Source organism: Mustela nigripes, chromosome 3 (genome assembly GCF_022355385.1).
Source record: "Mustela nigripes isolate SB6536 chromosome 3, MUSNIG.SB6536, whole genome shotgun sequence".
Taxonomy (NCBI): Eukaryota; Metazoa; Chordata; class Mammalia; order Carnivora; family Mustelidae; genus Mustela; species Mustela nigripes.
The window spans coordinates 56,226,102-56,238,796 of NC_081559.1; the positions used below are offsets into that span (position 1 = coordinate 56,226,102).

The following is a 12,695-nucleotide window of genomic DNA, read 5'->3' on the forward strand; positions in this document are numbered from 1 at the left end:
ACACCATGGAAGAGAAACCTTCCTGGTTACAAGGAGTAAAGACCTGCTCAGGTTACCTCAAATGATAGACATTTACTGTATGGATACATAGGATAACAAGACATCAGAAGACGCCATCTCATCAAATAGGCCTCATAAGGTTTTTTATACTAGGAACTCCCTTGAGTGGCCGCCTAGCCTAGAATAATCATCCTTTGATTTAGGTTAATTATCCCTCTTTTGATTAGTTGTGGCCCTGGCAGTGAGGCTAAGATGACACGAACCACGAGGACCTATGCATAAGAACCACAGGTTGCCATTATTCTTGGAAAAGGAGCTGCGTTGCCTTTGATAATCAACACTGATCAAATCGCCCTCTATGACAGTTATCTGATATTTACCCAGTTTTCCCAACTGGATTGTTAACTGCATGACAACAGAGACCATTTCTTAAATCTCACTGTACCCTCAATAATAACTATCATAGCACCTTACACATAATACAAGACAGAACACAGAGAACTAGAACAGGGCAGGGTTCTGGTAAGAACGTTAAGCTGCAGAGAAGTCTGGCTCTGACCACATCATCCCAGATATGTTACTTAATCTCACTGTGCCCTAGTTTCCTTATTTGTAAAACAGGGATAATGACAGTATTTATTCTCACAGGGGGTTGTTGTGAGAAAGGTGTTCTAGGTTCTAGATGCCATAGTGAACAAAAAGAAAAAAAAAAAAAACCTGCCATCCTGGAGCTTATATTCTAGTTGAGGCAGATACACAAAGGCAAAATATGTTAGATGATGTTTTATATTCAGATGATATATTAGCGAACTATTGCTATGTAACAAACTAGCAACTCAAGACAACAAAAAAACCTTTCATTATCTCACACAGTTTGTCTGGGTCAGGAATTTGGAAGCAGCTACCCAGCTGGGTGATTCCAGTTTGGGGTTTCTCATGAAGCTGCAGTCAAGCTCTTTGCCAGGGCCGCAGCCATTTGGAAACTGAACTGGGGTGGGAGGAAAAGTCTCTAAGAAGGCTGCTTCATATGGACAATGCGTAGGTGCCGGCTGTAGGTAAGATGCCCAGATTCTCACCATGTGGACTTCTCCACAGGGTTGCTTGAGGGTCCCTGTGACATGGCAGGTGGCTTCTCTCAGAGCAAATGATTCTAATCCAGCCTTCAGAGTCACACTGTTATTTCTGCAATATCCTACTGGTTACATAGGTCACCCCTATTTAGTGCTGGAGTAAGCTACACAAAACTATGAATACCAGCATGAAAAAAATCATTGGGGCCATCTTGGAGATGAGCAACCCAAGATGGTGATAAATACTGAGGAGAAAAGTTAAAACAGAGAAGCAAGATCCTGGGTGTAGGGTAGATGTGACGGCTGCAATTTTATTTTTTTTTTTTTTTTTTTTTTTTTTTTTTTTTAAGATTTTATTTATTCATTTGAGAGAGAGACACAGAGAGAGAGCATGAGCGAGGAGAAGGTCAGAGGGAGAAGCAGACTCCCCATGGAGCTGGGAGCCCGATGCGGGACTCGATCCCGGGACTCCGGGATCATGACCTGAGCCGAAGGCAGTCGTCCAACCAACTGAGCCACCCAGGCGTCCCACGGCTGCAATTTTAGAAAGGTGTCTAAGAAAGATCTCATCATCAAGGTGACATATAAAAGTCTGCATAAGCCCAAGGAGAAAAGCCATGTGGAAATCTGGGTCAGACAGGGAATAGCAAACGCAGACCCCTGAGATGGGAATGAGGACGAGGATGGTGACGATGATGATGACAACAACTCAAAGACCACTGTTCATTAATTAAATAAGCAATACGTGGTAAGACAACAAAAGTAAGACTCTATAGGCAGAAGAATACAAAACAAACTGTTAACTTCACTACCTCAAAATTTCAACTGCCTTGTCTTTAGGTTCATTTCAGCATTAGCAGTGACCTTCAATTAATTCACCCCCGAACCCTCCTTCTCATGCTATCGGTCAGTGGGTGCCCTAGAAACCAGCTCTAAGCACTACTCAAGACATATATTTTTACTTTGAGAGGAAACGTATTCAAGCAGAGGCTGGATACCTCTTGTGAGGAAAGCTGTTGAGGTTCATGCACTTCATGAGCAGAAAGCTAAGCTAAGCCTCCTTCGATGCGAAGTTATCTCTGCTATAACCCCATTCTCATTAAAATCTTGTTTCCATCAAATGAATAAGTAAAATCTTTAAAAAAATAAAAATAAAAATAAAAAACCTTGTTTCGCTAAAATACTGCTGTAAGTTTTCAATTAGAGGTTCTATAATATCTTCTGTAAAAATATATTTCAACATATAAGCTTCACACACACACACACACACACACACACACAGCCTGCCCACAATGCTCTCTGCAAAGTGCTTTTCTATGACTCTTCTTCACAGCTGTCCTGAAAGATAGGTAATTAATAATGCACCTAAGTGACTCTTTATGGATTTTGACTTTATAATTCTGTTGACTCCATATATATAGAAATTCAGGAGCCTGATGAAAATTTTAAAAGCTTGTACTTAAGATTCTTAAAGTTTCTATATAGATCCTCTGCCTAAAATTACCATGTGCTAAAGAATAAAACGGCGTATCTACAAGGATATTTGGCATTACCGATCAGTTCTAGCAGAACTCTCTGTTCCCTTATAATTTCTTAAGCAACCAGGCACAGCACAAGAGGAAGTGATCCTTGGAAACACTTGTTCTGAATGTTAACAAAGTGAAGGCAAAGACTGCATTTTTTCCCCTGGTCAATAATAAAACCTTTGCCCCTCTCCCACTAAGATATGAGTCACAGTGACTTAGCTTCCGCAAGAACAACTGTGGCAGAGAGACAAAGAGGACGAGCTGTTTATGATGTTTATTACGCAGGGAGGCAGGAGTGGGGCTCCAAGTCCCTGACTAATCTAGAGGGCCTGTGGCTGTACTCTGGGTTGCAAGATCTCCCTGAAGCACAAGAAAATTCAGACACTCTTGACATTCCATTCCCTCTCCACATCACCCTCCCCAACTCACACTCCCTGATGTCTACCTCCATCTTCTCCTCTCCATCCCTTTGCAGAAGAGCTATCATGAGATTTATTTATACAATGGGGGTGCCAGTGTTACTCTGCACCTTTCTCCCTGGGCATCTCTGGTCCATTTTCTTATAGATTCAGTCTCGAGATCTGCCCTCAAAATCCAAAATAATCCACAAAAGAAATAAATACTTAATAGGTATCATAAAAAACTGTGGACACTGACCCTGTTGCAAAACTAGTTTTCAACAGAGAAGCACATTTTTGAATACTTCTCAACAATGAAAGAAGTCCTGAAATAATACCTAACTGTAATTTCACTTTCTCATTAGAAGAAAAAGAAACATTTATTAATGTTTCAAAATTTACAAAAACTATCTGAGATAATTTCCCGTAAAACATCACTGTGCCATTTACAAGAATTAGAAAAAGTTAGGGATGCCTGGGTGTCTCAGTGGGTTGAGGTCTGTCTTCCACTCAGGTCCTATCCTAGGATCCGGCACTGCATGAGGCTCCTTGCTTGGCTGGGAGCCTACTTCTCCCTCTGCCTGCTGCTCCCCCTGTTTGTGCTCTCTCTTTCTCTCTTTGACAAATAAATAAAATAAAATAAAAACAAAACAAAAAACAAAATAAGAATTAGAAAAAGTCACATCAAAAGATTAAATGATTTGATGCTTCAAATTCAATTATGATATCAGTTCATGACAGAAGTAAAATAATTTGAAAGAAACTGAAATCTCATTATCCCCCTTATTTTAAAAATCATTCATTTAAAATTCTTGGTCCTTTTGGGGTGCCTGGGTGGCTCAGCGGGTTAAGGCCTCTGCCTTCAGCCCAGGTCATGATTCCAGGGTCCTGGGATCGAGCCCCGCATCGGGCGCTCTGCTCAGTGCAGAGGCTGCTTCTCTCTCTCTCTCTGCCTGCCTGTCTGCCTACTTGTGATCTCTGTCAAATAAATAAATAAAATCTTAAAAAAAAAAAAATTCTTGGTCCTTTTATTATAAATTACAATAAAGTGCAAAGATACAACTCAAAACAAAACAAAAATTCCTAAGATATTAAAGTCTCTGCTATTATGTATCTTCCTTCTGGTAAGCGGAAAGATAAGCAAGAAGATGATGAATAAACAAGATGCATTCAGACAGCATCGAGTGCTCTGAAGAAGATACAATATGGACATGAGAATGCGGGGCATTCAGGGAAGGCCTGAGGAGGTGAGATTTGAATGATGTGGGTGGGGGCAGCCATGGCAAGGACAGGGGAAGGGGAGGACAGTCTGGGCAGAAGAGCCTGCAGGTGGTTGAGTCCCCAGGGGCCCAGTGTGGATAAACACCAAACGGCTAGAAGAGCAGTGAAAGATAACCTCAGCAAGGAAGGCGGGGCACCCTCATCCAGGGCCTGGAGGCTACGGCAATTCAAAATCCATATCCTAGATTCTGATCCACTAGATGACCAGAGAAAGAAGACTTACTTTCACCAAGCTTATATCCACTCATCTCATGGGCGATCACCTACCTAGTAAACACAGTGATCAACTACTATGTGAAAAGTCACCATTACAGAAGAACTTTCGAAAAGGCATGCCATGGAACCTTACTTGAGAATTGAAACAATAGTTTGTTCATCGTGATTTTCAAGATAATGATCAAGAACATAAGATCACTTAAACTAATGAGCTCCAAAGTAACAGAGAACAGTAACAATGATTTCCACTTCACTGTTAAATTTACACTTCATGCAATACCATGGGAGCTTTGCTGTTAAGATCTTGCCACTCAGCTAATTCTGTGATAACCTTGAAAAGCTCTTTCTTCACTTAGTTTTAAATGTAATAGGATTCCTGATCTTGTCTGGGTAAGATATTGTAAAGCACTGTGATGAAATCATCAGCATGTATATGAATGTGCTCATTAACCAGAAATATCCAACCCACATAAAATGGCACTCACGATGTCTTCTAGTCACAATAATTACCCTTCATTTTGTATGAAGAGAACAAAAGGAAGGACACCACAATTTAGCATGCCTACAACAGGTAAGAGCCAGAGTTCTCCCTTAATGCTCGTTATACTCCTACAGGGTATTCTCTCCAAGTGCAATGAGTTAGGTAACTTTTTCAAAGCCATATGGTTTGTACCTAACTCCAAAGCTCATGTTCTTTCTAAATTAATCCTTAAAGCCTCCTGACTGATAGAAACTGGTTAATTACCTGAATTAATTTATTCAACATGTACTTTTTAAGCTCTTGAAAAGCCTATTTGACTGTACTGGACTTATAAAAGGAAAAAGAAGACAATTTTTCAAAGAGAGCATGACCTGTTCTACTGTTCAAAACAACTTCTCTCTGGGACATCTGGGTGCCTCAGTGGATTAAAACTTCTGCCTTCAGCTCAGGTCATGATCCCAGGGTTCTAGGATCAAGCCTTGTATCCACTCTCTGCTTAGTGGGAGCCTGTTCTCTGTACCCGCACCCCTCTCCCCCGCCAGCTTGTGATCTCTGTCAAATAAATAAGTAAAAATCTTTAAAAAAGAAAACCAAAAAAAACCAGCTTCTCTGAAAAAGAGAGATACCAACATCTAGAAATTTTTTTTTTTTTAATGTGACAACAAAAGTAAATTTTGGCTAACCTGAAGTCTGAAGGCATGGCAAACCCAGAAGGTGGGTTAAAGGACATTCAGATGTTAATGGCCAACATATGAGGGTGTGGATGGGGGTGTGTGTGTGTGTCTCAAAACCGTCCAGTCTTGTCTTAGACAAATCCAACATGCTCAGTATGAAGTGTGAAAATGAGCACATCTTGCGTGTGGCTCCTTCATAGGCAGCAGATGGCATAACCAGTCATAAATGCTGACCCACAAGGCCTTCCAGGAAAGGAGCTTTGAGTTAGGAAGCAAGTTCTGAGCTGCTTACTCTACTGCCACCTCCAACAGAGACCCCTTACAATGTGCCTGCCTGTCAGCAGGCTTCCAGTAGGAACTTATAATATGACAGAGAAATTCAAGGGAGGGAACCCCCCCCCAAACAAAAAACAAAACACTCGCATAAGCATTTTATTCAAACCCACACAAGTATTCACTGAGTTCTTGTTTATTCTGTTCTTTAATTCCTAGAATGGTTTAATCAATAATGTTTTTGGATGGAAGTCTTTCCCCCATTCAGTACTTTGGACATGCGTGTTCAAAAAACTTGTTAAAAACAAACAAAAGACCCACCTCACATATTCAACAGATTTGTCTATTTTCCTCAGGAGTCATTTGGGAAATGCCTGACTAACCATGTGTAACTTTTTTCGGGTGACCCTTGCATGACCGCAGAGCAGACTTAAAGGCTTTTTTAAATCACACGACTTAGGAGGAATCGAAGCTTCGCCTGCTCGCGTCCCACTTCGATCCAGGGGTTATTTGGCTGAACTGTTTTCCTGTTTCAACAACTCGAACGCCAGGCAGCGGGACCAACAGGGCGGCGAGCGCAGGAGGGCCCGCTTCCTCCCACCCCTGTCCTGCCCCCGCCGCGCAAAGGGGAAATCTCCGCAGCCAACTTCCCCGCTCCTCATCCCCAAATGGCCCGGAAACTGCCCCGGTGCGCGGCCCTGAGTCCCTCTGCTCTGGTCAACGAGCTCCCCGTTTGGAGACCGTCCCCGCGAGCGGGGTCTGCGCGGAGGCTGGGGGCACGGTGGGGGAGCCAGGGCGGGCTCGGGTCCTCGGCGACCCTTCCCGGGGCGCTCTGTCAGAACCCGCTGCCCGGGGTGGCGCGCGGGGCGGGTGGTGGCCGGACGCAGGGCCCCGGGGGCGCACGGGGGTGGGCGCGCAGGGCAGGGCGAGACCCTGGGGCGGCCGGCGGCTGCGGAGTCACGCGGGGCAGGGCCTGAAGGCGACCGCTCGGGGTCGGGCTCAGGGGCAGGGAGGGAGGAAACGCGGCCGGGGGCAGCTCACCCGCGACGGCGGCGGTGACCAGGCCCAGCAACGGCAGCAGGACAGCGGGCAGCGCGGGCCGGGGCATGACGGCGGCTGCGGACGCCGAGGGCGGCGCTCGTCGGAAGTGCGGGGCGCGGACCAACCCTCCCAGGCGGCCGGCCCCGGGGGGCGGGGAGGGTACGAGAGGGGCGGGAAGGGGAGGGGAGGGTACGTGAGGGGAGGGAAGGGGAGACGAGGGGGCCCGACGCGGGCTGACCTCCCCGCCCGCCCGCGCGCCGCCTCTTCCACGTCTCTCTCTGGTATTTGAAACTTGTCATTTGACCTGGCCTAATTTCGGACTCTCAAAAATGTTACAAAAAGAGTCCGAAGAATTTCGTCACCCTCAGCTAGCTTCTCTAAACGTTAACACCGTGGAGAACTCCAGCAGAATGGTCAAAGCTGGGAAATTAAAACGCGTGTGATACTGTTCGCTGGTCTTCAGCTTTTGCAACGTCTCGTGAATTGTCCCTCCGGTGGCCTTTTCTTTTTTCTTTTTTTTTTTTAATATAATTTTTTATTTTTTATAAACATGTATTTTTATCCCCAGTGGTACAGGTCTGTGAATCACCAGGTTTACACACTTCACAGCACTCACCAAAGCCTTTTCTGTTCAAATCCAACCCGTCGTTATCCAGGGCGCTGAGATGTCTTGTCTCCTGGGTGCCCTTTAATGGGAGACCGTTACTCGGTCACTGTCTTTACGACATCTCCTTTGAAGAGTACTGGACGATCCTTCTGTAGAATGTCCTTCAGTTTTGGTTTGTCTTAGGTTTCCTCTTAAGGGAGATTGGAAGAACGGGATTCAGGTTTTTTGTTTGTTTGGCGAGAGTACCACAGAAGTGATGAGTCCTGCTCAGGAGAGACACCGTGTCAATCTGTCTCACATTGGTGATGCTAATTTTGATCACTTGGCTCAAGTGTCTGTAAGATTCCTCCTTTGAGGCTAATGGTCAGAAACCTTTTCAAAGGCTCCTCCAGTTGGACTATGTCCCTTAGACAACATTGTTTTTTTAAAAATATTTTATTTGAGAGGGTGAGAGAGAGTACCCACGCGCAGGGGTAGGGGCGGAGGAGAGGGAGAAACAGACTTCTTGCTGAGCCCGAGCCCCAAGTGGCTGGATTTGAGAACCCAGAGATCATGACCTGAGCTGAAGTCAGACACTTAACTGACCAAGCCACCCAAGTACCACCCTCAGACAACTTCTGTTACCAGCATCTTGGATGAAGGATCTTTAAACTCTGCTTGCACAGCCATTGAAGGAACCAATTCTGCCCATACCTTGATCTTGACCTTCTAGCTTCCAGAAATGTGAGACAACAAAGTTCTGTTGTTTAGGACCCCCCCCCCCCAAAAAAAAACTATGCTTGCTATATGTATAAAGTAGAAAACTGTAAATTGGGGAGGACATCTGGAACCAGCCAATACAATTAATAAAACAGGGCCAAGTAAGACCCTGACACAGTCTTATGTCATTAGAAAAAGGGTGCTTTTTCTTATTTTTTTTTTTTAAAGATTTTTAAAATTTATTTGACAGAGACAAGCAAAACAGGGAATACAAGCAGGGGGAGTGGGAGTGGGAGAAACAGCCTTCCTGCTGAGCAGGGAGCCCAACGTGGGGCTTGATCCCAGGACCCTGGGATCAGACCAGAGCCAAAGGCAGATGCTTTGCAACTGAGCCACCCAGGCAACCCCTAAGAGTGCTTTAAAATTGAGTCTAAATTCAACAATAAAAAGCCAAAGAACTCAATTTCAAAATATGCAAATGATCTAAATAGATACCTAACCAAAGAAGATATACAAATGGCAAAAAGGGTATGAAAACACTCGGCATCATATGTCACTAAGGAATTGCAAACTAAAACAAAAATGAGATACCACTGTACACCTATTGGAATGGCTAAAATCCAAAGCACAATGCCAAATGTTGAAGATGAGGCGTAAAAGGAGCTCTCATTCATTGCTGGTGGAAATGCAAAATGGTACAACCACTTCAGAAGACAGTTGGCAGCTTCTTGCAAAATTAAATATATTTGTACCATATATTTCAACAATTGTGCTCTAGTATTTACCTGAACAACTGCATAGGTATGTTTATAGTAGCTTTATTCACAGTTGATAAAACCTGAAAGCAACTAAGATGTCCTTCAATGGGTGATGGACAAACTGTGTTATCTCCATACAATGGAATATTATTCAACATTAAAAAGAAATGAACTATCAAGTCATTAAAAGACAGGGAAGAACCTTAAATATATAGTACAGTATTATTAGCTATAACCACTATGTTACACATTAGATCTCCCAAACTTAATCACCTTATAATTGGAACTTTGTACCCTTTGTCCAACATCTCCCCATTTCCCCCACCCCCAAGCCCCCAGTAACCACAGCTCTATTCTGAGTTTGGCTGTTTTCGATTTCATATATAAGTGATACCATATGGGATTTGTCTTTCTTTGTCTTACATTTTTTTTGTATTGAGATATAAACTGACATATATGTTTATTTCAGGTATACAACATAATGACTTGATGTCTGAATATATTATGAAATGATCTCCATGAGTTTAGTTAACATCCATTGCCAATATAATTATAATTTTTTTTATTGGGACAGCTGGGTAGCTCAGTTGTTGGGTGTCTGCCTTCAGCTCAGGTCCTGATCCCAGGGCCCTGGGATTCAACCCTGTGTATGGCACCTTGATCAGCGGGAAGCCTGCTTCTCTCTCCCCCACTCCCCCTGCTTGTGTTCTCTCTCTTGCTGGGTCTCTCTCTCTCTCTGTCAAATAAATAAATAAATAAAATCTTAAAAAAATTTTTTTTCCTTAAAAATAAAGAAGTTTTTTCTTGTGATGCTGACTTATTTCACTGAGTATAATGCTCTCAAGTTTCATCCATGTTGTCACAAAAGCAGGTTCCTTCTTTCTCATGACTAAATAATATTCCATTGTGTGTGTATGTGGGAGATATATGTATATACATAAATTTTTTTTTATCCATGCATTCATTGACAAATACTTAGGTTGCTTCTATGTTTTGGCTATTGTCAATAATGCTGCAGTGAACACGGGAGTGCAGATATTTCTTCAAGATCTTGTTTTCATTTCTTTTGAATATACACCCAGAAGTAGGATTGCTGGATCATATGATAATCCAAGCCCTAAAGTGGGGCTTGAACTCATGACCACAGATTAAGAGTTGCATGCTCATGGCCACGGTCACCAAACTGTGGAAAGAACCAAGATGCCTTTCAACAGATGAATGGATAAGGAAGATGTGGTCCATATACAGTATGGAGTATTATGCCTCCATCAGAAAGGATGAATACCCAACTTTTGTAGCAACATGAATGGGACTGGAAGAGATTATGCTGAGTGAAATAAGTCAAGCAGAGAGAGTCAATTATCATATGGTTTCACTTATTTGTGGAGCATAACAAAAAGCATGGAGGACATGGGGAGTTAGAGAGAAGGGGGTTGGGGTAAATTGGAAGGGGAGGTGAATCATGAGAGACTATGGACTCTGAAAAACAATCTGAGGGGTTTGAAGTGGTGGGGGGGGGAGGTCGGGGTACCCGGTGGTGGGTATTATAGAGGGCACGGATTGCATGGAGCACTGGGTGTGGTGAAAAAATAATGGTACTGTTATGCTGAAAATAAATAAATGAAAAAAAAAAAAAAAAAAAAGAGTTGCATGCTCTACTGACCGAGCTAGCCAGGCACCCCTGGTGATTCTATGTTTAATATTTTGAGGATGGGGTCTTTTCTTTCTTCTTCACAGATCCCTGTACCTCAACTTTACTGAAGTACCCAAGGACTGGTAGGGGAAACCAATCAATTTTCTTGATGGTTGTCAGTACAAATAATACGGCTTTTAATTGTGTCTGGGCCCTGTGTGCCTTTTATGTGATCCTTTTATTTGTCTTGGTCATTGCCCTTTCCCATCCTCTAATCAGGTATTTCAAATTTTTTATTTTCCTCTTCAAGCTGAGACCCACTTTGCTACTCATGTTTCTCATCAGAACACCTTGCTTTCTACTCAGTAGAGACAGGAAGACCATCATGCGTAGAAGAAAATCTTCAATACTCTTCCCTTCTCTTCCGTGCAGGTCTTCCCTGTGTGGCTTCAGAGAGGAAGGTAGGCTTCCCCAATCCATCCAAACTCAGTTCCTCTTTCTGTGGGCTAGGACCTGCCCCTCGCCTCCATTTTCCCCAGTATCTTCTTCCGTGACTTCATCTCTCTCTCCCCTGCATCATTACCTCCTCTCAGTCCACTCTTCGGGGGTGTTTTGATTTGTTTTGTTTTTTTCTCCTGTCATCTTCTGAACCTGTGAACCTCTTTCCCCCTTTTTTGGAAAAAAACCTTCTTCAACCCTCCTCCTTCTAGCTATGACCCAATCCCTGTCCTTTCCTTCTCTGCCATACTTTTTCACAACTTCACTTTCCCCATTTCCTTGTTTCCCTTTCACTTCAAAGCTCACTCTGGATTCTGGCTCCACTAGCTACATTTCCACTAGCTTAGATCATTAATGGTTTCCTAATTTCCAGAGTCCAGTTTTATCGGACTTTGCTTTTCTGTTGTTGGTAATTGGAACAATGTTGACTTGATCTTACTGGGCATTAGCCAGGAAACCTAAGCCCTGGGGCTTCCTGGGGCTGATTGTCAGCACACATAAGGTTCTTGGGGAAGGTGCCTGGGCTGAGCATTGCTGAGATCTCTTTTGGCCTGAGATAGGGAGGAAGACTATGTAACATTCAGCCAAAACACCGAATGAGACCTCTGTGTATTTCAGCTTCTGTAGGCCCAGGGGTGGGAAATATGGGATGAAAAGGAAGGAAGGGCTGATGAGGAAGACCACTGAAGAGACTGCTGCAAATCATCCAGGAAAAATGATAAAGGCCTGAAATTAGATAGTTGATAATGGAGACAGCCACTCTGAGAAGACTGAGGTAGAATTGACAGAATTGTTGGATTAAGGAGATGAGAAAGAGAGTATTTGAGGATCAATTATGGGATTCTAGCTTAGGAGAAGAGGGGTATGGTGTCTTCATATTGTTTGAAAGAGAATATAAGAAGTAGAACTGGTTGGTGGAAATGGAAAAAACTTTCTAAAATTCTGCTTGTGATTAATTTAGCTTGGAAAAAAGAGAAGTATGTATATTAAATTTGTTGAAATGTAATATTGTAAGAATTTTTTAAATTTAGAATATGCAGGGAAGTAAATATAACTTTGTATAGATCATGAGGTCTAGTAAAAAAAGTCTTTGAGATCTAGTTAAAATTTTCTTTCTTTCTTTCTTTTTTTTTTTAAAGATTTTATTTATTTACTTGTCAGAGAGAGAGCGAGCGAGGGAGAGCACAGGCAGACAGAATGGCAGGCAGAGGCAGAGGGAGAAGCAGGCTCCCTGCGGAGCAAGGAGCCCGATGTGGGACTCGATCCCAGGACGCTGGGATCATGACCTGAGCCGAAGGCAGTTGCTTAACCAACTGAGCCACCCAGGCGTCCCTAAAATTTTCTTCTTAAACAAAATTATTGTACTAATAACAATTAAGGCTTCATTTTTCCAAAAGGGTTTTAGGATTAAATGAACCTAAGATAAAGGAATCTGAATCTCTTTCCCTAGCCTAAACTCAGCAGTGGCGTGAGGATTGGGGGCTACCAAACTACTGCAGTCATTTGCAGAGGGGAGCTCCCAGATAATGGCAGCATCTTG

At 43.2% G+C, this 12,695-nt stretch overlaps 1 protein-coding gene across 2 annotated transcripts in view; it reads right to left on the bottom strand.

The window, feature by feature from the left end:
* LOC132013773 (CD302 antigen) overlaps positions 1-12,695 on the bottom strand; it is a 133,118-nt gene that overhangs the window by 23,650 nt on the left and 96,773 nt on the right. Inside the window, exon 1 of one of the 2 annotated variants that reach the window (XM_059394036.1) lies at positions 6,961-7,233. The exons of the other annotated variant lie outside the window; for it this stretch is intronic. Within the exon in view, the coding sequence (XP_059250019.1) occupies positions 6,961-7,027 (67 nt within the window). The 5' untranslated portion in view covers positions 7,028-7,233. Of the gene's footprint in view, positions 1-6,960; positions 7,234-12,695 lie in introns of those variants that run through there. 2 annotated transcript variants of the gene reach the window in all.